General features: G+C 51.2%; 2 protein-coding genes across 8 annotated transcripts in view; one reads left to right on the top strand and one right to left on the bottom strand.

The window, feature by feature from the left end:
• Positions 1-4,527, top strand: part of WASHC1 (WASH complex subunit 1) — a 42,069-nt gene extending 37,542 nt beyond the window's left edge. For all 4 annotated transcript variants that reach the window (XM_040561986.1, XM_040561990.1, XM_040561999.1 and 1 more), the window contains 6 exons: positions 524-659; positions 1,338-1,542; positions 1,941-2,105; positions 2,370-2,528; positions 3,112-3,180; positions 3,729-4,527. In XM_040561986.1, the coding sequence (XP_040417920.1) occupies positions 524-659; positions 1,338-1,542; positions 1,941-2,105; positions 2,370-2,528; positions 3,112-3,180; positions 3,729-3,880 (886 nt within the window). In that variant the 3' untranslated portion in view covers positions 3,881-4,527. The remainder of the gene's footprint in view (positions 1-523; positions 660-1,337; positions 1,543-1,940; positions 2,106-2,369; positions 2,529-3,111; positions 3,181-3,728) is intronic.
• Positions 4,528-5,153: 626 nt separating this feature from the next.
• Positions 5,154-24,241, bottom strand: DDX11 (DEAD/H-box helicase 11). Of its 4 annotated transcripts, XM_040561963.1 has the most exons (27): positions 24,181-24,241; positions 24,012-24,150; positions 23,390-23,626; positions 22,931-23,017; positions 21,230-21,387; positions 19,918-19,966; positions 19,304-19,411; positions 18,659-18,746; positions 18,007-18,209; positions 17,235-17,387; positions 17,088-17,134; positions 16,056-16,135; positions 14,724-14,768; positions 14,525-14,592; positions 13,961-13,999; positions 13,383-13,506; positions 12,774-12,905; positions 12,193-12,305; positions 11,069-11,141; positions 10,609-10,712; positions 9,757-9,906; positions 7,677-7,745; positions 7,412-7,512; positions 6,903-6,987; positions 6,226-6,301; positions 5,891-6,045; positions 5,154-5,759 (listed from the first exon to the last, which is right to left on the bottom strand). In XM_040561963.1, the coding sequence occupies exons 2-27, from the start codon at positions 24,075-24,077 to the stop codon at positions 5,730-5,732; spliced, it is 2,640 nt and encodes an 879-aa protein (XP_040417897.1). In that variant the 5' UTR covers positions 24,078-24,150; positions 24,181-24,241; the 3' UTR covers positions 5,154-5,729. The 4 variants fall into 4 exon arrangements, with proteins under 4 accessions (XP_040417897.1, XP_040417876.1, XP_040417887.1 ...); XM_040561942.1 differs by having other exon boundaries at positions 5,154-6,045; XM_040561953.1 differs by lacking the exons at positions 24,012-24,150; positions 24,181-24,241 and having other exon boundaries at positions 23,390-23,980.
• Between the last annotated feature and the right edge of the window lie 358 nt (positions 24,242-24,599).

Genomic DNA, 24,599 nt, shown 5'->3' with positions numbered 1-24,599 from the left:
TGGGCTTTGCTTCATGGTTCCTCCACACTGGAGAGCTTCTTTAAGCCCTTCTTGAGCTTTCCACTGCTGGACCTCCTCTCCTTTTTTTTTTTTTTTTCCCAAGCCTCTGATTACTTTCCTTCTTTGTCTTTCCTTCCTGCCCCTCGAGTGACAAGTCACCAGGAGAGACTGGTGTCCTGCTGCACGCTGTAGGGCGTTCTCAGGCCAGGAGGTGTGAGGGAGAGAGTTTGGGAGAGGTGGCAGCGTGGTGGGGCTGTGCTGCAGGGTGAATGTGAGGCTGTGCTGGAAGGATGGGGAGCTGATCAGCTCCTGGCTGTGGAGGAGCGAGGCAGGAAAAAGGGGCTGGAAGGAAACTGAGGGGGGGCCCCACGTGTTCCACCTGCTTGAGTGAGTTGGGAGCTCGAAGGCTGCTGGGAACTTTCCCAAGGCTACAGCTGGGAGTGCTCCACCTCTTGGCTATACTGCTTGTTCTGGCTTTGGCTCTTGAGGTGGCCTCACTGAAATATTCATCCTCTGCCCGCAGGTACAAGAAGTACGTTTTCCTGGATCCTCTGGCTGGAGCAGTGACCAAGACCCATGTGGCTCTGGAAACAGAGACGGAAGAGAAGCTGTTTGATGCTCCTCTCTCCATCACCGAAAGGGGACAGCTGGACCGGCAGGTGGGATGTAGCTGTGGGGCTGCAGCTGCTTCCCCTTCAAGGGATTGTACTCAGTTCTCTGAGAGGAAAGGGCTTCTGTAGGGTGGAGAGCAGGTAGGGGAATGCCCCCCACGTAGGGCTGCAGGATATCCTGCTTGTCAGAAGGACCTTGCCTGGTTTTGTGCCTGAAGTCCTGGTGTAGGCTTGATGGGTGACACAAAACCCTCAAACTTGGTAGGTTGTTCCTCTGCTCAAGCATTTGCTGGATGGTGTGACAAGTGTCATCTGATACCGACTGGCCTTGCTGCTAGACCTCAGAGCTCTAGAGAAGTTTGGAGGCTCCATCACTTGATCATCCCCCTTGTGCTAACTCCTTCTGGAACAGAAGGGACTGGCCTATGTAGGCTGCAAAGGTTGATGCATAAAACTTGTTTGTGGGAGGAGAGAGTATACTGGCAAGAAACTAGGAAGAGTCCTGCACCTCTTTGTCCATGGGCAGCCTGCCTTGCCCTTCCTGTTCTGCAGGGAGTAGCCTCGGGGCACGGGCAGCTGCCATGGGACAAGAGCAGAGGGTAGTAGGGCCAGCTGAGGGGCAGCTCTGACTGCTGCCCGGGCTATTCCCTGCAGTGCCCCTGCTTGCTGCAAGGGAAAACGAGTGCCTACTCGCTGCCTTACCTTTCTATTTTGGGTTTCTTTTAGGTAGCTGAAAACTATTTCTACGTGCCAGACCTGGGCCAGGTCCCTGAGATCGACGTGCCGTCCTACCTGCCAGACCTGCCTGGCATTGCTGCGGACCTCATGTACAGCGCGGACCTGGGCCCCGGCATCGCACCCTCCGCGCCCAGCAGTGCCATTCCAGAGCTGCCCACTTTCAACACCGAGTCGGTGGAGCCTTTGCAACCAGGTATTTCCAGTCCCTGTTCCCAGGCCGGTGAAGGATGAAGCGGAGTGGGGTTCACTAGGAGAAAGTGGAGACAAGGAGAAAGTCCCTTGGTGGGGATGTCAGGGTGGCCTCAGTGACCGCAGGGAGGAAGGAGCGTGGTATGCAGGGAGGGGCCCGCCTCGTGGCAGCTTGGGCAAGCGGGGCAGGCTCCGGGGGATGGAGCTGGGCAAGGCCGAGCAGGGGAATCTCAGCCCTCGCCTTGCCCCGTGTGCTGTACGAGATGCTGCACGGGCTGCGAGCTCTCTGCTGCATGCGGCAGGACTCGAATCTGTTGCCACTGAGACATGCAAAGCTCTCAGCTGAAGCTCTGAGCGTGGCTCCTCTGGGACTCTTCAGACACAGCTTCTTTCATCTTTCAGACCTTCAAGATCCTGGGCTGCTGCCACCTCCCCCGCCGCCGCCTCCCCCCCCACCTCCTGTTACGCCAACAACCGTGCCTCCCCCACCGCCCCTGCCCCAGCCCGCAGCGCCCCCTGAACCGGCCGGGACAGCGAGCGAGGAGAGCAGCAAGGCCGTGCCTACAGGTAAGGCTGGGCGTCACCAGCAGAACCTGACCCGACTCCTTGGCTCCAGCCTGTGCCCGCAGTTCCCTCCCAGCTGAGGGATGAGGGACGCTGCGCTGGAAGGGGGAGCTGCTCCTGCCTGGAGGGGGGCTGCAGGCCTTCAGTCCCCCGTGGCTGGAATGTGAGAGCCTGTGCCCGGCTTGCAGCCCCAGGCAGCAGACAGCAGGGTGTGGGAGCAGGGCCTGCAGCTGGGGCACTGACCCAGCGTCCTTCCCGTCCCTGCAGCTGCGGTCCAGGGAGCCCCGAAGGAGGTGGTGAACCCCTCTACTGGGCGCGCCAGTCTCCTGGAGTCCATCCGCCAGGCTGGTGGCATCGGGAAGGCCAACCTCCGCAGCGTCAAGGAGAGGAAGCTGGAGAAGAAGAAGCAGAAGGAACAAGAACAAGGTGCTGCAGAACTGACCTTTCTTACTCTTGCGCGGGGCTGGGGAGGTGTAGGTCCGGGGGGAGACTGGCAAGCCAAGAGCACAAGGAATGCACAGAGGCTGGCAGAAGGTCTCGGGTGCTTCCCATTCAAGGCGCTTTGGAGTTGCCGCACCCCATCGGCCAGGAGCGCATTCATCTTCTTGGTGCACACCCTGTCTGTCTTAGGGCACGCTTGAAGTTCACGTGCTGCGTGGGAGGCAGTTACAGGAAACTCCAGGGCCAAGAAAGGGACCGGGCTGAGAGGGTTTGAGTGCGTTGGTTTGGGTAGTGGTGAGGATATCGACACAGCTGGTTTGGCAGAGTGAAACTGCAGAGGCCGAGCCCCTCTTGCTCCTGAATTTCCGCAGAGGATGCTGTTACCCTGCGGTGCTTGGTGTTTTCCTGACCTGAAACTGGGCTGTAGCGGGAGAGGAGATTAGGGGCATGACACAAGATTGCAGGGTGTACTTTTTTCCCCTTACTCTAAAGACAGTATTGCAGAACGCTTCACCTCTGTGCTAGGTTCACACTGACTCATCTGACTCACGGGGTTTTGCTGTTTCAGTGAGAGCTACGGGACAAGGTGGAGATCTGATGTCAGACCTCTTCAACAAACTGGTGCTGAGGCGCAAAGGTATGTCTTGCAGGGTGGGCTGCTCCTTCCCTCTAGGGAAGAGGTCGAGCCGTTTCTGGCTCCTCAGTTGTGCCACAGCCCCAGGAACAGGCCGGTGTGCTGCGGCGTGGCTGGGGGCGCGTTTAGAGGGCTGCCAGGGGAACCCCCCTCGCGTCCAGCTGGAGCAGTGAGCTGCAGGTTGTGTGTGACGGGCTGATGATGGGCCCTGAAAGCTGCCGGGAGGGAGCACTGCAGGGTGAGGGAGGCACAGAGGTACCCTTTTGGACTCATCAGTGCCGGGGTAGCTGGTCCCCTCGCCCATCAGGGCACCGGAGCTGTCCACACAGGGCAGAGGAGGGCATGGACTTGCTCAGGTGGAGCTTCAGGTAAATGAGCCCTTGCGGGAGCTCTCGTGGCATTTAAAGGTTCACAGTTCTGCTTGCCTGTGTCACCTGGGTGCTGAGGCCGCAGTGCTACGAGGCACGTTTTTCCCCTCACCTTTGCTAAGCCTGCGTGTTCTCCTGCCCCCGTGTGCACCCCACTCACCGGTGCTTCTGCTTCCCTCCCAGGTATTTCAGGGAAGGGCCCAGGAGCCGCAGGGAATCCCGACGCTCCTGGAAGCCCCGCTGGTGCCTTTGCTCGGATGTCAGACTCCATACCGCCCCTCCCACCCCCACAGCAGCCCCCAGGTGAGGAGGATGAGGATGACTGGGAGTCGTAGATGGCAGCTGTGCTTCAGTGTGAATCCCAGGACTCTAGAGCTAAGCACCTTTGAGAGACACCGGTCTGTGAAAGTATCTCCAGAGTGTGGGCTCTGGCTGGCAGGGGGACTCTGCCGTTCCTTCTTGAAGAGGAGCAGGAGCAGCAGGAGCTAACGCTGCTGAATAGTTACCAGTGAGGGTTTTTCTTCTGTTGTCTGCCCTTCTCCACCCCCCACTACTACATTCCATCTCAACCGCCGTTGCTGCTCGCAGCAGCTCAATAAATCCTGCCGTAGCCAGAGGGCAGTAGGGCAGCTTGTGCTCAGAGGATCAGGACAAGCATTGCTCCTGATTTAAAGGGCCCCTGGTCTTGCCTAATGTGACTGGTGATGACTGCGAGAGCCGCTCTGGCAGGCAAACAGCCCTTGCCGCATTTGTCTCCGTCCGTGCTGCTTGCTTGCTGAAGCTCCTGTTTGTTTGGGTGTTGCTAGTTCTGAGTTCCTGAAGCTGGGTGGCGAAGAGTGGATGAGAGTCTGTCAGTCCCTTCGTGCTGTGCGGGGGTCTAATTACTGGTGCCTCTGTACTTGATGGTTTCTTTCTCTACCTGGCCTATGGCAATTGTTTGGATGTTGCTTTCTGAAAAAATGGCAATAAAGTTCAAGAAAGCGGGTCTTTGCAGCCTTTGCTCTGGCAAAAAGAGGGAAACGTGCTCAATTAGGAGTAGCTTAAAGGCAAGCCCCCCAGCCCCTCTCAGCTCAGGCCGGGGCTAGCCTTACAGCCCAGCGCCCCCTGCTCCAGCTGCTGCCTGCGCTGGGGTCGCGGCCGAGCTCAGCCAGGCTGGGAGCTCTGTGCCCACACAAGGGGCAGGAGCCTCAGAGCAGGAGTTTCTCAGAAGCAGCTGTGTCGGCTGCTGTGGGGCCAATTACCATAGAGGGAGCAGGTACCAGCTCTGTGTCTAATTTTTATGTGCTTTCTTCCCTGTGAAGAGCCTTGAGAGGTAGCATCCAATTGCTGAAACTGGCAAGGAGGCAAAATAGCTCCTTTGAACAGAGTTGATGACAGAAAGAGCTGAGAGTGGCTGTGGGATTATATAGCCGTGGGATTACACAGCCATCCTTGTTGTTATCGGTGCCCTCCAGCACGGACCCATGACATATAAAAGAGCCCCGGGCAAGTTGCACCAAAAAGAAAGTTCACCATTTTCCACAGAAAGTTATTTTGAGTTTAAAAAAAAATGCAGTAAAAAGAGCAGAGTAATCCTATGACCAAGCATGATGAGAGGAGAAGTGCTGTGCTGCATTATGGCCATACCTTTATTCCACTCAAAAGAATGAACCAGTCCTTGAATCTATTGCCAACTTGAAGCAAAGTAGAAAGAAGAGGATTAAAAAAATAACTGGCAGCCTTACCTACCCTGTGTCTTACCTGCCTCTCTGTGTAGTTCCAGCATGACACAAACTACTGGCCTGTTAGCATAGAGCTAACAGCTACAACATTCCACAAGAATTGTAAACTTTCTTTGGTCTTCAGGTCTCCTAAGCTTAGTGGTTGATGTGACAAGGCCCATGTGTTCGATCAAAATAACTATAAGCCCCATGCTTAAGTGGGTTAAAAATATTTAATCAATTTAAATAAATCCTTAACATCTGTAAACAACCTGGAGCCTCCTGCTACCTTCACCAGCCTCAGTCCTACAACCAGTTTCCCTCCTGGTTGTGGCGGTGAAGACCAAGCGCTCATACAGAACAACGAACATCCACAAAGGAGATTCACAAACTACTTAAAACAGAAAAGCAGGAACCTGCGTTGCTTCCGGTCTTCAAAAGGCGCGCATCGCAGAGTTGACCTGCAGCCCATTCGCTGTCTGCATCACAAAGCATCTGATTTCCCTCGATGGAACTAGGAACACACGAAGCCAGACAGTTTATCCCTGACCTTCGCTCTAAACGGCCAAACTGAGGCTTTGCAAAAGGTACAAATGAATACAGTGGGGCAGTTTCCACAACCACGCATAAGATACATGTGCTGACCTTTCTTAACTCTGCAAAAGCTGATCCAAAGGCAGGTTTGACCTGGGTTCTCTCCCTGATCCACTGTGGCAGCTTGTTAAAGATGGCAGGGCGGGCGTACCTGTGGTCCAGGAGCAGGATGCTCGCGAAGTCCTGCTGATGGCGAATAGCTCTTCCTGCACGGAACGTGCAACGGCATTAAACTGGTGCACTTAGCTCTTTGTTCTCAGGCAAGTAAGCTCCTGTTTGCATCAGCTGTAATCAGCGTGATTGGTACTGCTTCCCTTTTCCTACCCTGCTATTTCAGTGCAGTCACATTTTGTATCCCCCAGCCTGTCCGAGGCGGAACAAATTACCTATTGACTGGTTTACTGCCTTCATGCACAGGTTTTCAATCAGCACTCTGCTAGGTGCGGGGCCAGCAGCTCTTGGCTGGAAAGGAGAAATAGGTTAACACAAGGCAGGTGTTAATCAAACTAGGAAGTCTTCATGAAAAAGCAAGGTAAGTAAATACTTTTATCCCTGCAGAGTGAGTGGGTATCCGAGCAGACCCCAAGCTGAGAGTAAGGAGGGACAGAAGAAAGGCTGCAGTTAGAAAAGTATTCTGAGCAGTCACTGAGAGCCGGCCTAAGGCTGCCTTGAAAGCAGAACACTTGTCCCCAGCTGCCCAGGAACAGCATCTCCAGTGGGCAGCAAGTACAAGTAAGAACAAGTAAGCCAAGAGGAGAAGTGATCCTGGCATGCACCCTCTGCTACCTCCTCTGCGGTGAAGGAACCTCACTCCCCTTGGAACTCACTTCCCAGGGAGCCCCTATGGTGCTTCCCACCACTGACCTATTCACCTGTGCCTAAGGCTCTCTGTACATGAGCAGCACGGAGAAGGCTGTGCTCTCAGTGACATGGTCTGGGCAACGAGGGCAAGCTCAAAGAAAAGAAGAAGTCTTTGAAGGCAGCCCTGGGACTCGTGTGCCAGGAGGGAAGTTAGTACAAAAAATCAGAAGTGAAAGAAGCAGAGGCTAAGTGTCTCTGTTACCATTGTTTTGTCAAGCCAAGTCATTTTTTCTTGAAGCTCTGGAGATTTAATGTTGGGGTAAGGCATTCCCACCATAATCACACACCTGCAAGGGGCAAGGGAGGACTGCATTACTCTTAGCGTCTCATCCTGGAGCACTTTGCCAATAGACTGATAAATTAGAGGTCACTGCACCCCTGAAAGACAGCCAGCCCTGGAAACCGAGGGCGGCAATAAAGCACAGCAGCCTGACAAGCACATTCTAAACCGAAAGCTGCAGAGGGAATCAGGGTGCCAGAACAAGGAATTATCTAGCACGGCAAGCCTCGCTGCATTACTCGCCTGAGAAGCGTGCCCGATAGGCGAGTTTTATACCACCCAGCAGACTTGCCCTCTCATTGGCTTAAGCATCAGCCCAAGCCATGTGATCTCCCAGATTTTCGATCTACACAAGTACCGATGTGTCCGTCCTGCTTGGAGTCACCGCACTACAAACCAGGCGCTCACCTTCAAAGCGGCAGCCACCTTACCTTCCCAGGTCATCAGAGAAGTTGATCCCTTCGCTCATTTTGCCTCCAACTACAGAAAGCAGCAGGGCCCCCGTCATCTGGCCTGCGGACTGGCTGCAGCGCTGCAGGAGAGCAACCAGCACCTCAGACCAGGAGGTTTCTGCGCTTCAGAAACACACCTGGGCTGGAGTCCTCTGGCCTTGTTAGAAGCTGCGGTTGTCTCCTTTGGCAACACTCCCGTACGCAGATGGGATGTCTCACTCCCAACACCGTCAGCTCTGCTCACCTTTATGCACTTGGCGTATTCCGCCAGCACCTGCTCCACCTGGTTGGCCTTCTTGGGCTCCTGGAAGATCTGTCACAGGCACAGTGCATCAGTTGCAGCAGCAGGAAGCAGACAGTTTAAATAAAACAAATCATTTTATTCTCATGCTATTAAAGAGCACATGGAACTAAGATCAGGGAAGGGCAAATTTCCTAGGAGGAAAAAAAAAACACACCAGCACCTTTCCCCTCCGCCCTGGAAAAGCGCTGCATGCTTACTACAGCACTTTTCAGCTGGGTGCTGAAGGGAGCAGCAGCTGCTCCCTTCCAACATTCCCCTCCAGCTTAGGCAGATTTGCCTAATGCTGCAGGAAGCTGGAAGTCATCTGCGAGCTGTAAGGCAGGAAAATGTGTGCCCCTCTTCCACCTGCACATAAAGGCACAGCAGGATGAGCAGACCCTCCAGATGCAAAATCTTGGAGGACAGCGATTGGACCGATCAATTTGAATCGTCAATTAATTCCAAGTAATTGTTCCCTTGCCCAGTGAATAAATTAGTTTTCTATGCACAGCATACAGAGTAGTATTTATGTTATTCCAGCATGCCTAATGGAGTTCTAAAGTACTAGGTTACTGAAAGCCCCTGCAGTGAATTGAGCTGTATCTTGATAGGTGCTGCACCTTGGCCTAAATCATAAGTTGTTTTTGTAGTAAACCAGAAGTGCAACGTCTGTCTTTTCTGTGACAGTAAAAGAACCTAAAGGACATGTTTCCTCTTGGTTAGCAAGAGCTACTATCAGATTTTACCAGCCAGAATCAGTCTTTCAGTGGAAAAGTAACTGGCAATTGCAAATATATTCCAGAACTATTTAATTTATTGAACAGTAGCTAGTTAATCCTCTGATATAAACTAATTTTCCTGTGTAATTTATATATAATCTCAGTGTGATCTCACCACAGCCACCTCTGGAAAGACTTTAACCTTCCTCTTCTATGATATGATCTCGTGTGTAGGCAGCTGAAAGTCACACTCGGTGCACTGCTACCAAATTGCTTTGCTAACGCATATCCAATTTGCTGGAAACTGCAAAGGCCAAACGAACAAATCAGAGCTGCAAGGCAGAGCAGGCTGCGTGGCTGTGGCAGAAGCCTTGGAGGTGCCGGGCAGACCGCGAGGGCCCTGACAGAGCACCCCTGAAAGGCACGCTGAACGACAGCTCCACAAACACGGGGACGCTGAAGCACGGGGCTTCCGCCCCAAAAACCTCCAGGCAGAGAGCCACATGCCAGAGCGCACCACGGCTGTGAAGTATCTGGGACGGTGCTCTGCTAGTCCATGCGGCAAGTTATTTAGCTTTGGCTTCCGGTAAAAGAGAAATCACAGCCGAGATATCTGTGGTTCTCTTTTTTTTCCCTTGGTACATAATCCAAGACACACACCTCACCCCCCAAGAGGGTCAGACTGCCTGAACTTCACTACCCAGCCTTCAAATACCTGTGACAGTCACAGTTTTTGCTGTGATAGCAAAAAATTCCTATTTGCAGTGATCTCCCCATTTAATGTTCTTGTTCCCTATTTAACGTTCCATTGCTCTTTCAGCAGGAGTCACCATGGCTAGCTTTTCAATTTCCAACTCTGCACTTCTACCAGCAAAATACTGACATTTGTCTTACAAATTTCAGGCTAGTACAATGCTGTCTACCCCTTAGTAGTGCTGGTCCACGTTCAAGGGACACACAGCTCAGCCTGGGAAAGGCAAATTCCCCAGAAGAGCTCAACCTGAACAGCCCCTCAGCTACAAGGGGACTGGCTTGCTGGCTACAGAAGGCGAGGACTGTCGCCCTCCATGGCCACCACACAGACTGTGCACTTAAAGAATCTATAGCTGCATTTAATCTAATTTAGATCCCCGCTCAGCGATCAGCCGCCCAGGAAGTATCATTTATTCATTACTAGAGGGATTGGCTAGATAAACATCTGCTCTGCTCCGCTGTGCAGAGTATGAGAACAACTCAGCGAGAGAGGCCTGTAATGCATAGATAATTGTTTGACTTTTGAAGCTACCATTTAGAGTACCGAGTGCCCCTGGCTGCACAATTACCTTCTTCTTTGCTGCCAGGCGGGTGAGCAGCCCCGTCTTCTCCCAGTGGGCGTGCACCTGCTTCTCGTAGTCGTAGGAGGGGAAGAAGCACACCACGCCCCCCGGCACCACGTTGCACAGGTTGCAAAGGATTCGGCCCGTCTCATCCATCTGCGAGAGAGACGAGAGCAGATTGCAGCCGACAGGAGCTCGGCGAATGCCGCTCCAGTTCTGTGCGCAACCCCAGGATCACACCTCTCCTGCGACGTACCCCGGGGGAGGAAACACTGGGGAAATATGTGAGGTCTAAGCTGTCTGGGGGAGCGGGGAATCACCAAAAAGCCGTTCACTAACCCAGAGTTTCCCTTACCACTGTGGAGCAGGGTAAGGGAAGGGAGAGCCTCTGTCTGTTGTCCCAGGGGGTGGAAACTGCCACACTAGAACAGACGAGGGGCGCTAGCACACCTGGTGGGGATTCGGCAGGGGCTGAGCAGCGCTGCTCCCTGGTGCTGGGTGCAGGCTGGCTGACCAAAGGAAGGGAAGAGCACAGAACCAGCTGCTGCCAGGGCTGGACTGCACTGTTCCCCTGCCACGCAGGCCATCAAACTGTGAGGCACAGTCACATCTCTTCGTGGTGTCCAGCGCACACACACAGATCTGAGCACAGCCAGAGCTGCAGGTCTTCCTGGTCTCCAACAGATTCCTCTGAGCAGGCAGCTCAAACCACGCTCCTCTCTCCCAATCGCTTCGCAACAGACCTGCCCAAAACCCCATGCATTTCCCCTCCCACCTGTCAGAGAGCACAGTGTCCCAAGAAACACAGGCAAGCGAAGCAACAAAGATGCCAGGGAAGGGAAGAAAGGCAGGACTGACCATCTGGGGCAGGTCTCTGGTCTGGTAGGTGAACTCCAGCTGCTGGTTGGAAGGCCCGCTGCAGAGGATTATAGGTAAGATGTTTTCGGGAGGGATCACGTGTCCTGGAGACCAGACCAAGCAGTGAGTCAACGCGTTGGCTGTGCACAGACACTGCTGGCTGAACAGCAGCACCTGCGTGCACTGATGCAGGCACGTTTGCCTCATCAAGCCAAAGTGTACAAGTCCCCCCGGCTGCTCTGGCCTCCGCTCCCTGACCCCTGGGAAGATGGCGAGGCACGCGGCCTGCTGCCGAGGGAGCCCCGCGTGGGAAGGGCCGAGCACCCCTTTGCGGCCGTGACTTCCTAGAAGGACGCCGTGTTGCTTAGAGCGCTGGCAGAACAGCCCCAAAGGCAACCAGCAGCGCTCGGGTGCCACGCGGACGGATTGTCACCCTGCCCTGCTCCCCCAGCACGCTCACCGCAGGAGAACTCCACGACTCGCGCAGGGTCCACGCCGGCGCAGGACAGCAGCTGCTCTCGGAAATCAGCCACCTGCGGATGGCAAGCCAGAGAGAGGTCAGGTCCCAGGGGGTGCTGCACCAGCTGCAGCAGCGCTGCTCCTTGAGCACCAGTGCGGAGGGAGAGCTGACGAGCTCAGTGCGGAGACAAGCAGAGGAGGTGGGCTTCCTCCACGATCAGGAAATCAGGCCATGGGAGTGCTGAGCACACAAGGGGTGGGAGGTGTGCAGAGCTCCAACTTCAGACTTCCCCAGGTGCAAAAAAAAATATTACCAGGACTCCCAAGCACTGCACAGACCACATCTTGGACTGCAGCGACATCCTCTCTCCGAGTTGCAGTCTGAAGGGTTCGAAGTTGGAATGGGGCCTTTCGAAAAAGGAGGCCACTGCTTCACTAAGGTCCTGCGCTTCGCACCCTTCTTCCCTCCCTTTGTGAGAAAAATCTCAATAATTTTCTCAGACGGGGCCTCCTCAAGAGCAAAGAGGAGACGTCAGGACATTCCTGCCCAGAAACAGGAACAGAGGAACTGCATAGGTATAACTGAGATGTCTGACACACCCCTGTACCTGTGCAATACAAACACAGTCTCTCTGGAACTGCATTCAAAAGCAACAGAATAAGGATGTTAAGCTGAAGAGATGGATCCTGCCACCATAACGAGACTTAAGTCTTGATTTTTCTGAAAAATCCCCTATGTTTTTGGTTTCTTTTCAGGGATCCCCATGTGAGGAATCCCTATCCCTTTAGGAGGTCAGCTGGCTTTACAGGGTCCTCTGACCGCTACCCATGCTAGTTCCAGCCTACCGTGAGCTCAGCCTATTGATGTCCTGAGGACACGAAAGGTTAACAAGGGCAATCCTGCCCCTGCACCTACAGCACTGTGCACAACCAAAGTGTGACACCTCGTACAGGGAGACTGCATCAAGGAGATAAGAGTGTAGGTAGGAGAGGTCTTTCCCACGCACACCACAGGAGGTGAGAAGAGCATGTCCCAGTGGAGCCAAGCTCTTATTTTTCCATGCCTGCTCGTAGATAGTGCCAGAGATGTCCCGAGAGCCCAGCACGGCATCCCAATTCCCTCACCGGCTGCATGGTGCCCCCAGCAATGATTACAGCTCGGCATTCTTTCACCACCTTGGCAAAGTGGACAGCTGGATTCAGCAAGAGGAATTTGAGGCTGCTCTGAGCAACAGTGCCTGGGGAAAAGAAAAACGAAAAAAAGAGAGAAAAAGAGATGGCATTGGGAATTATCTGTGACGAACCTGGATATGAGAGATTCTCCCTCCTCCTGCCCCAGGCGCTCTGGCAGATCCCCACCTCTCCAAGCAAGGTTCTGCTATTCAGTGCTGTCATGGCAGCAACAGGTAATGACAACCCCAAAGTTACCTTCCGCTTCCTTACCTTCCTGGCGCTGTAGAGGAGGCACAGTAAATCGTAAGACAAAAATCAATATCCAAAGTGGGAGCAGAACTCAGCAAACCCTAGCCCCAGTGCCCTTGCTGGGAATTCTGTTGGGTTCACGAGAGTCCTCACGCAGACTGAGCCTGCCAGCCTGAATCGTGGACTGCACAGATACATTCTGGTAGGGCTACGCCCCCCCCAGCCTCCCTCACTGCCAGTGAAGCATCCTGCTCACGAGTCATGTCACCGCTCCCGTGCCATACCTTGCCTGTTGAGAATGACTCGGCCATCTTCGTTTGCGTTCGTGAGGGCTGAGAGAAATCCCTCGATCTGCATCAGCGGGGAGGCAGTTCGGAGCTGGTCGTTCTCCGGCTCCACAGGAGGGAGAGTACGGGCTGGCCAGGAGGTAGAAGGAGAGGCAGGCAGCTTAGGCTACGTTTCTGAAGACAGGGCCTGAGCACTACATACAGATGGGTCCTTTCTCCAGGAACACGATATCCATGTTCCATCTCATTGCTAAGGAAAAAAATTGCAACAAACACCTGGCTTTTGCAGCTGGCACCACTAAAGAGAGGTACCCGTGGTAGCTCAGGTCCCAGAGCCAGCAGGTCACAGCAGTACAAAGCTTGAGTGCACGCAGCGTAAACAGTGAATCGCATCGTCACTCAGCTTGGAAGGGACCTCAGGAGATCTTGTAATCAAATGTATAATTGCCTAAGCCATCTACTCAGATACATTAAAAAACACCTGTGCAGTACAGCTTCAGCAGCATCTCACTCTTCAGCTCTGCCTTTCCCATTCCCTGACGCAGATGCAGGTCCCACATCCTCACTTTGTCCACAAATGCACAAGCGGAGGATGTCTGAACTCACCCTCTTTATCGGATCCCTGCTGGAGGGTCAGAAGGAAGTTCTGCAAGCCAGCCACCCTCTGGTTCTCCTTGTTCGTCTTCACAGCTGTGGCAGGACTGCCATACCGCTCCACAAACCCGAAAAGCTGCCAAGCAAAAGCCAGAAAGGCTAAGACCACCAACAGCAGGAATCAGACAAAATAAAAACAGGTTTGCTGGCCTGGTGCAGATGAAGTTCCTCGGTAGGTGTTGGCAAACCAGCCCAATCCGAATCTAACAGCGCAGCCCAGGGCTCCCATTACTTTTCCCACCCATCGAACTAAAACCAAACAAGCCTCTGATGCTTGTTTCCCCAGTGCAGCACAGCGAGGCAGCCCAGAATCAGCACCTGGAACGCTGCGCTACAACATGCTGTGTGCTTCTCCGCCGTGCAAGCAAGGGGTAACCAGCCCCCACGGTGCTTTCTGCGGGAACCATTTTGTTTGCAAGGCTGGGTGGAGAAGACAGACCCACCACCCCGGCTGCTGCATCTTCTACTTCAAACACAGCGTGTGGAACAGCACTTGAACGCTGTGGGCCATAAAGCCAGAGGGGCAGTACCTTCCTGCTGATGAGGCTCTTCTCACAGTAACGCTGAACCTGTTGGAGGAAGACACAAAAATGAACTGGCATTCAGCATCCCCTCTCCCATCCCGCTGTCCTCGTCCTCGTCCAGCAGGGATATCACCTGCTGTGCTCCTGGGGAGGGGCACACATTTGTCAGAGCTACCCCCCTAGACACCATTTTAGCACAAAGGCACCATTTCCTGAGCGGAAACTCCGTGTTAAGGTTCCGTGTTCAGAGGTTTGAGGGATGGGTTAGGTTATTGGAGTAGGAGTTTCTTCACCCTCAACCCTTACAGTTTTGCTCTGCCTACAGACAGCCTCTGCACATGCACATGTTTAATTGCTTGCTTCCCTCTACCCCTAGACCACCCATCCAGCTTTAACGCGCTGTTATTCAGACAGCAGCAGAGATCTGCACATTGCGGAACTGCAGAGAAGCTGCTAGAAAGCAGATTCTGCCATGTGGCACTTGACTCTACTTCCACTTCTCACACAGGCTTCCCGATAACCTTGAACAAGTCACCAGCTATGCCCTACAGGAGACAACATTTACACTACCTTGAAGAGGTTGATATTATCAATCTGGCTCTGAAACAGGAAGTCATTGATGGATTTTAGCACTGTCCCTAAAAGAAAAGGGTGAAAGGGAAAATATATATATATATATATATATATATATATATATCAGCTGCTGGGCCTGCAGCCCCTTACTGCCCAAATCCAAGTCCCCGACTTATGGCGTTTGCTCCAGTCTTACCTGTTTGGGAAACTGCCTGGCAGCTAGGATTTTGGTTCACATTTCCTGTAAAACATGAAACCATTTCAAGGAAGGCTTACCATGGGTCTGTCTTAAAATTAAGCAAGAGACTAACAACTAAGCCGAAAGGGGCACAGCACTAGAAAAAAAAAAAAAAAGAAAAAACAAGAATCAACTTGACATCTGGAAAAGGTATACAGAGAAAACAGCAGCTCTCGCTCGGTTTGTCTTTCCCCTGTAGGATAACCCTACAGTGTAGGACAAGTGTGCTGCTGCATCCTAAGAAACACCACCTACATTCCTTCTGTAGCAAGAGGCAGCAGGTAGGGTGGGTGCATACAAATGCTCACACACCACACAGTCATCGTGCCGCAACGATGAGGGGACAGGGACTGCAGTGCATCCCTCAGCCCTCCTCACTGCAGCGCTGGGGAGCGGGGCGGCTGACAGGTGATTGGGAAGAGGGGAAAACCCGAGGAGAGATCCACATCCAGACCCTGACACGCAGAGCCGTATTAATTACTGCTGTTTGCTGCGCTGTCTGTCCTAGCGTTTAACACCCACCTCACATCTCACTTTGCAGCCTCAGTCATGAAGCTGTGCACAGGCTGCAGTCTCTAATGAAAGCGCTTGGCCACACGTGGGGAAAAGGAGACCCTTAGGAACAGGGGGGAAGAGAGGTGCACAGCTGAGAGAAGGGCAGGGAGCACCAACAGGGCCCCACACCACAGACCTGCTTTTTCCCTGGGCAAGGAGGAAGTTCTTTGTGAACTTAATGACAGGTTCTCCTCAAGGCACACCGATATCTAGCAAAAAAAGCATTGCAGGAAAGGAGCCCCGTGAACGCCAGTGGATTTAAAATCACGGCAAATTAGTACTTTTTTCCACGGAGGAAAGGTACCACTCACGAAAAAAAAGTGAATTCATTCTGCAGAGGTATGCCTGCCACAGAGAGAGGTCTTGCCACCAGATGACACAGAATTATTCTGAGCCGTGTTTGTGCTGTGCTGATCACTGTCACACATCTGCCATATTCCTCACTTTGGACCCTACCACCTTCCCACTCAAATCAGATCTGAAAATCACACAGAAAGAGAGGGGAACTGCCGCTACCAACTTCTGGCATCACCTGCTGCTCCTCAGCTGATCAAAAAGGAGAGGGGTTCGGGCAGACACCAGTCCCCATCCCAACCTTACAAAACAGACTGAGAAATAACGTAACTGGTACCCAAACCTAACCTGAGCAACCCTCCCCGCAGCCTGTGAGGAGGGCAAAGGGGGGCGGCGCTCTCAGTCTATAAGCACCCACAGAGGGAGGAAGGGCTTGCTTACCTCCCAGCATGGCTACAAACCGCTCCAGCAAATACAGGATCTGCTTAATGTACATCAAGTTCTTTGCCTTCAAACGTTTCCTATGAAAAAAAAACAGGCAGGTATTAGGCCCCAAAACTCCTTCAGGGACTAACTCACATAGCTTCCTAAGCTGCAGAGACAAGCAACTGAACTCCCCTTAATTCGGGGGAGACAAAAACCAGATAGCAGCAGAGATCTATATGTTGGGGAAGTGCGGAGAAGCTGCTGGAAAGCAGAGTTGGCTGTGAGGTGCTTTAATCTACTTCCAGCTCTCACACAGGCTTCCTGATAACCTTGAACAAGTCACCAGCTATGCCCTAGCAGAAGACAACATTTTGCTCACGTTCCCTGTTTGTAACAGGGCATACACCCCTGAATATCCTACCCCAGATCACTCCAGAGCACTCACCCATGCAGCCCAGGCACTTCACTGTTCCTACAGCCGCCTTTCTCCTCACACACTAATTACAGCTTGTTTATTACGATGGCAGTGATGCCCCAAGTCCCTGTTGCGATAACGCTGTGCAAATTCAGTTATTAGCACTGAGCACAATGATCAAGCACTGCAGGGATGACAAGATGCAAGATCTGGCCGGAGTCAAAAAACCACATCCAGCTTCCTCCTCCTCAGAGCTCACTGCCTCGGCCGTGATGCCAGTCAGCACATGAGAGGTTAAGGTCCAGGAGAGAGATAAAAGACTGGAGCTTTTGAAACTCTGCATCACAAAGCAGGAACGATTAGAGAGAGAGATTGGGAAAGAAACTGAGACTATAAGGAAAAGCCAGAATCCTCAGGGTACCCCCTTCTCACTGCTTAATACCAGCCCCAGGAGTCTGACTTAGACCGGTTCCAGACAGAGATAATGAAGCAAGTGGCTTTTCATCTGCAGAAGGATTAATGCAAACAACCTTCCGCTGGGAAAAAAGCAAGAAAGGCCCTGCAGACACGAGACAAGCCACGGCATCCACGCTGCCTGCCACCGCTAGGCTGTTCTCCTCCGAGATCCTCACCTGTATCTCTCCATGTACTGCAGCAGCTGGGAGTGGGCACAGCACAGCTACAAGAACAAAAAGTGGAGCTGGTGTCAGAGGAGTCAAGAAAGGGCGCTCTGCTGCACAGAGAGCTCATTCGCGGTTAAAGGACCAGCCGTGACTCACCTGAGAGCCGCTGACCTCCGCGCTATGGATACAGGTGATGGTGTCTATGAGGTTGTGGGCCTCGTCAATGATCACAACCTGGTCCTTCAGACTGATCCCCGCAGCGCTCCTGGTAGCCTCGTGCAAGAGCATCTGGTAGGGCAGCACCACCAGCTACAGGAGAAGCACACACTGCCCTGGTTCCAGCTCTCACCCTTACAGACGTAGAGCACTCACCAACTGCTCAGCAAAGGCCTACATCAGACGGCCTTGCAGAAATCAGCCAAGTGTCTTACTCTTATTGTGGAAGAAGTAGCACAAGAGACAGGAGCACATGCTCAAGACGGGCAATGGGAGGTAAGCTGAGATGATTGTGCACACTGATTCTTCATCTTGCTCAACCCTCAAATAATTACAGTGAGAACAGCCCAGCGGTGCAACAGCAGGTTACCTTCCTAACCTCCTTCAAAGGACTGAGAGCTTGTCTTCTGCTAGAGAACCAAGCAAGGAAGAAGAGCAGCAGCAAGTGCTAAGACTATATCCATGTGCCAGTATCACCTCACAGTTATTGAGCCTTTCTAGTATTTCAGACTGCTTGACCCGAAACCCAAACATACAGCCTCCCTATTAACTTGAAATGAGTATTCTCTTTTTCCTTTTCTTTCTCAGCAAAACCACACCTGACAGAAACACAGCCTGTTTACAAACTGCCAAAACATTGTGCAGCACGGTACTGGCAGGAGCAAGTAATGGGTTTATTGTTAGAGGCCCCTAAGCAGCACGCAGACCTTACCTGAGCAGCAGGAATGGCGTATCGACTCCCATAGTATGGACAGGCTTTGGTCTCCCTTCCCAAAGCCACCAGCTGCTCGATATCCTTCACTTCCACTAGAACTTCATCACGGAGAAACTGCATTTGTTCATAGGAATAAAAAGGGCACGTAGCGCGACTCACACGTCTCTTCTTCCCTTCCGTCTCTTCACCAGACTTCTTTTCTGACAGCAAAAATCAAAAGAAAGACATGAGCAACACACTCATATAGTCTTAAACCACTCCTTTGCACCCTTATAGCACTTCCTCCTGGACTTTAAAGCAGGCTTTGTCCTGAGTATTTTTGACCCACTGTCTATTTAAAAAGTATTCAGCAGAGACATTTCCATCCCCTAGTGGATGCTGCTCTTGCTGGTTAGACTTAGTCACGTGCCATTTCCCCACATCACCAGCAGTAAGTTAGAACGACAAGCGTGCTTCCACGCACGAGTCCTGGCCGATGTAAGACACTCAGAAAATACAGACCTCAGCATCCTACCCCGGAGGACAAGAGAAGTAAAAGCAGTAAGGAGGGTAAACTCTTTCGCTAGAATTGAATGGCAGAGAGCACTGTCTGCAGACTCTCACAGCAGCTTTATCAGCAGTTGCCTCCCCAGGCTGGAAGTGTTCATACCATGTTTGTTCTTTTGCATCTCCATGCAGCGGTCATTGATGAGCTGGAGAGCCCCCAAGCGGTGCACCTCCTCATTCACACACAGGTTCTTAGACATGCAAAGAGAAGAAGCAGGAGATGGTCATTAAGAACAGCGCGCACCCTTCGCTGTAAGGCAGCTGTAAAAGAAGCTTCTGTAAAAGCTTCTTCAAAGCAATCATAGGCCAGATTCCAAAATAGAAAAGTCTGTCAGTCAGATATCATGTGTACTAGCTGCTACAAATATGCTCAAAACCCCTAATAACTTGGGAGAAAAAACGAGAAAAGGTGCCCTCAGGTGGCTCGCTGCTACACAACAGCTTCTAAAAAGATGCTAGCAGAATTAATACCGAGAAGAGTGCCTTCTCAGTGACTCAGGCATCTGCAATCTTCCACATCAGAAGAGGGAAAACAGACTTTTGCATTTACATCAAAGGGTAAATGGCCAAACAGCTCACAAAAAATGCACCATGCAGATCTGACCCATAACTACTTTAGTTTTTCCAGTGGAAGATCCTGTCAGTCCCTGAGGTGGCTTCTGAGGTGTCACATCCACACAACTCTTAGGAAAGCCCTTTATACTTAAATTAACACGCACCCAGATCCTTCTGTGAACATACCACATACCTGCCTGGATCCCAAAGAGACCAGACGCGTGTCTTTGCCAAAAGGACTTTTTTGTACTTCATGCACAAACTGCGACAGCTGGGAGTGCGTGCGGCTGCAGTAGTAAATCTACAGTGAGGAAGAACAAAGTGAAGATGAGAACATGGAAACCAACCTCCTATCTACAACCAATCCTGCAAGGAAGCAGCCAAGCACGTCAACGATGTTAATCTTGCTCAAGGCTTCAAAACACAAGGGAAGGCACATGCTTGAGCGTCCGTCACTTTACAACTGTCAAGGCCAAAGCCCTACCTTTGTGCATTTGTCCTTTGTTTCCGCTGAATTTTCCAAGGCCATTATAATAACAGGGACTCACCATTGAAGAGTAATGAAAAAACATTTCTTGCAGCGTGCCTTTATAGCAAGCCACAACAAAATTTCAGCAACGTTAGCAGAGCAAACTGCTTAGGCAGCCGGCATAGTCCAGAAGGAGATGAGAGCAGCAGAACTGGTTGCTATTACCAACAAACTCGGCAGTTACTGGATGCCACTTCCCAAATCCCTCTGTGCTGCATTGCTGGGTGCAAGGAAGCCGTAACTCTGCTACACTGTTCTGTGAGGTGTCCTCATCTCACCTTTGTCACATGCTCTTCTTCCAAATCATCATCATCATCTTCCTCCAGCCTAAGGAAAGAAAAAGTTATAATCAATGATGCTCTACCACAAGACAGCAGTCTCAAGAGAGGTGCTTGTATCATCAGGAAGTAAAAGAAAAATTGACTTAGTTTTTCTTAGTAAAAGAAAAATTGACTTAGACACATTGAATAGTTTAAGTGTGAGTGTGCACAACTGAGTCAAGCCTTGCTCTTTAAAAGAAATATGTCTGTAGGGCTGTGACTTTAGCAACTTCAAGAAGCTTTTTTTTTTCTTTTAAATCTGGAGCTTCTAAGCCCCAGGCATAAGCTAATCAGTGCTATACTATTCTTTGGTGTGCTTATTTATTTATTTTTGTAAAACATTCCCCTTAGAGACAATTTACCACCCTCAAGCTGTTGCATAAAGAAAAGTTTCAGGAAGAAACTGCCATACAATTCCTCAAAGGCAATAGCAGTTTAATGCTTAATAACTACTACATTTATGTGTAGCTTAAATGCTTTGCAATTTTAAGGCAGGAGGATCTGTCTACATACTAATTAGTAAATTTGTATTTTAGATGTATTTGACTTTTATTACCAAAGTATGGCTTCTGGCTTTCTGCATAAAGCAAAAGAAACAAATGTATGATAGAGAAAAGTGTGCCCGTGGTTTTCGTGCTGTAGCTCCAACCTTTAGGAATGTGACCATCTCTTCCTGTAGAGTACCAAAAGATGCTGCTGCTGACCAGCAGGACTGGTAGCTTTCTCTGCTGCCCGAGGGCCATTTTGCTTTTCTAATGCAAGGAACTTGATCTCGAGTCATTTACCCAGCATCCAGAGGCATTCTCTGGGAACCAGGCACGGATAAAGACAGGAAATTGCCATGCATTTTGAGAAAGATGCACTGTGTCAGAAGACACTCTAAATTACTGATCATCCTCAAACAAACACACAAAAACTTTCCAACATCCTACCAACCAACCGACCAGAACAAGTGCTACCCCAGCTTGAATGGGAGAGAAACTCTGGATCTTCACAACAGAGAGCCACCTTTATACCAAGCATGATAAACACTCAAAGAACCCCAGAGAAATCCCAAGAAAGCAATCACAGCCAAAATCCCTTTAATTAAGGCAATCCAAAAATGATAAAGAAGACATTTCCTTGACATAAAATCACAGAATATCCCGAGTTGGAAGGGACCCACAAGGATCGAGTCCAACTCCTGGCTCTGCACAGGTCTACCAAAAAATCAGAATTCAGACCACATGACTGAGAGCATGACTGGAACCCCCTCAGTCCTTGCCCTTACCCAGATGCCGCTTTCTTTTCCTCGTCACTCTCATATTCAGCAAGGATCAGCTCCTCCTCATTGTGATCCAGCTGCTCCAGAACATCTGCTCCAGCTCCCTCCGAAAGAGCCTCCTTGCTGAGCTGAAGAAGGCGCTTTGTCTCATCCTCCTCAGATCTCTGGAGCGAGCACATGAGCACATTATTTCTCACACAGAGAAGTGGCACTCGCACCACTTTATGCCATGTAGCGCAGAGAATGGCTTGCTGGGTACACCCTCAGCAGGACAAGCAAATGCACCACTGGTGTCTAAAATGATTCAGCCCTGCACAATGCAGATGACAGCAACAGCCAAAGATTTGACCACACAGACGTACGTGAAGGGGAAACATAAAAACCTTCTGGGCAAAAGGCCCTCTAAACACCCAGAACTTCAAGTGACAACATCCATGTAATACCACATCAGTCACTTAAATTGGCCCATAAAAATGACTGCCTCAGAAAAAATAATGTGTAAAACAACAGCAACCCATCAAACATGTAAGGATATAATCAAATAATACATCCACAGTTAACTCAAGACTAAGATGAACTCAGTAATTGTTTTGAATAAAGAGCACAAGATTTTTCTCTGCTTTTTTTTCTTCCCCTGTTGTGTGGTTCTTATTCTAAACCAGGTCTGTCCCTCCACAGAAATTCTATTAAAATGTTGAAGAACAGTTTGCTTATTGGTTTTCTGTTCTGATAATGAAAAGTTCCTTCCAACTTCCAACAGTACCTTCCAACTTTAATGAGCATTCTTTCACTCTGGCATTATGAAGAAAGGCAGTTTACAAGTACTATAGAGTAGATGAATCAGTTGCTCTTCCAAATCTCTGTAACTTTGCTCCAATTTGCTTTCTTCCTTTTATTATGCTTCCTATTTCCCATGCTTTACATTCTCTTTTAAGAAACAAGCTTTTCGTTCCACTTGTTTTTGATTTGCTGTTCACCTCGGAACCTTTGCTATTTCTGCTGTATCCTTTTGACAGGAGTTGAATAAAACATAACACAGCACTTGAGATGGAGCACACTAAAAACTAATAGCCTGGCTGCCTCATAAGTCTGTCTCTTTGGGGACCTGAAGTGGGGATTTCTGGGAAGTTTAACTCACACCATCAAAAAGCTTAGGGTCAAGGGTTCTGGGGCCAGTTCACCCATCTAAATGGCAGGAAAACAGATCTATCAACTTCCTACATGTAGAAAAGGGACACTTTGTAGAAGATATGACTCTATTGTCCAGAAGGTAAACAAGTAGAATTGTTCCCTAGTGGTGAGCAAAGTACAACCAAAGTCTGATTTGGCTTTTTTCTTGGTCTTCTGTTCCCATGCTCTTAAATTGGATCCAAGATCTACGGGTTTTATTCCAGAATTCCAGTATTCCAGAAGTACAGTGCTTACAGATGCTCATAAAACAAAGAGCTTCCAAAAAAAAAAAAAACTTTTCAAAAAAAACCACCCTTTCTACCTACACACAAATGCTGTCAGGTAATTCTCTACAAAGTGTTTTTTCACATCTGCACTTTAAAAAACTAATCTAACCAAAAATTTCAGAGGGCCAGTTCATCCAAGAGCTCCCAAAACAGATGGGTCAGAAAATTCAGAGTCAAATGACAGGCATAAGCAAGTACGAACAATACTTGAGATTATGCAGAAACTTCTAATCTCTTCAGGACAACTCACCTTCCTCTTTGCTGCGTATTTTAACTGCACATTATGGCGAATTTTCTCAAGACGTTCTTCTCGCTTTTTCCTCCTGATCTGCTCTTCCTAAAATAAAATGAGAGTGAGGGAAGGATGAATTGTATTTAGTCCTAAAAGCCAGGTATAATTACTTTCCTATTCCCTGGGAGTAGTCAAAAAAAAAAAAAAAGAAACTGAATCGTCAGAATTGTCAGTAGGTCCCTTTCTCCTTGCATGCTTATTAAACGTTACTGTGTTGACAGCAACAGTTTCCTATCCTATGCAACCTGTATAGGAATGCCTCATCCCTCTTAACTGAAAAAGTTATGAAGTGCTGTGAATGACAAAGACCACCAGGTTTGCATCATCTGCTTTTCCAGCCATCACCCATGATATCTCCTATTCTGATCCTCACACCTTGCTGTTTTCCCCTTCCTCTACACATGAACATTTCTTAACCTTTAGCCTGTTCACCATATCCTGTTCTTCTTTCTTCTGCACAAACGCCGTAATCCAATCTGGTTCCCCAGATGAGTCTTTGCTAGTCGAACGTCCTGGCTCATCAGAAGTCAGTGGCTGCTTCTCCTCCCGTCCCTTGTCCTCAAGTGCCAGGAGCCGTGCCTCCTCCTGCTTCTTCTTCTCCTCAAAGTCTCTGAGCCAGGAGAGGGCCCCGCAGATGAGACTCAGTGATTTTCCCTGGTGAAAACAAACAGGACAGGCCACACACCTGATACATCGCTGTCCGTGACAGACCACAGAGAAGACCCACTTCAGAGTGGGATCAGGCCAAGACCACATGTGCAGACACAGATGTGGCACTCTATTATCCTGCACTGCCATTTCATGTGGTGCCTGTTTCTCCCATGCACCTGTGCAGAGTGCGCTGAACATAGTCCCAACACCAGCACCACGGATGTGGCTGACACCTCTCTGAAACGGGACACCAGGCTTTGAACTTGTGTGGGGATGGAGTCCGGCCTGCCCCAGCCCCTCTCCCCAAGCATCACCCGTCCAGGAGCGGCTCCCGACACCGCCCCCCTCCCGGTCCCCGTCCCGTCCCCGTCCCCACGCCGCGTCTCACCGTGCCCGTGGGGCTCTCGAAGATGCCGACCTGCCCGGCCTGTAGCGCGCCGTACAGCGCTGCCATGAACCGCTCCTGGATGAGGTACGGCCTGTAGGGGAACGGGAACCGGGGCGGCACGCTGCCCAGAGCCCCGCCGCTCGCCGCCTGAGGCGGCCACCGGGCACCGGGCTCCGGGCACCGCCCGCTCCCCTCAGCGCCAACGGCCGGCACCTCAGCGCCAACCGCCGCCCCCCCGCCCTCCATGCCGCGCGCCGCTCCCGCCTCCCCTTCCCGCCTCGCAGCGAGCGGCGCCGCAGCACCGCCCCCTGCCCGTGGCTGCGGCCGGGCGGGGCCGGGCCATGAGCCCTCCCCGCGGGCAGGGCCTGCCCTCATTGCTCGGCCTCCCCTCAGGGACTTCACCGGGAAACCCTGCCGTGGTGCTGGGCCTCAGGGCTCGGCCTCCCCTCAGGGACTTCACCGGGAAACCCTGCCGTGGTGCTGGGGTCACTCCCCTTACGGGAGCCTCGGTTCCTCAGCCCGCTGCCAGTGGTCTCTCGCCCGCTGTGGCTGCCCGCGGACGTGCCCCTCACGCTGTGTTTTGCCCCG

Source organism: Cygnus olor, chromosome 1 (assembly GCF_009769625.2).
Source record: "Cygnus olor isolate bCygOlo1 chromosome 1, bCygOlo1.pri.v2, whole genome shotgun sequence".
Taxonomy (NCBI): Eukaryota; Metazoa; Chordata; class Aves; order Anseriformes; family Anatidae; genus Cygnus; species Cygnus olor.
This window is presented reverse-complemented; position numbering and strand designations above follow the sequence as displayed.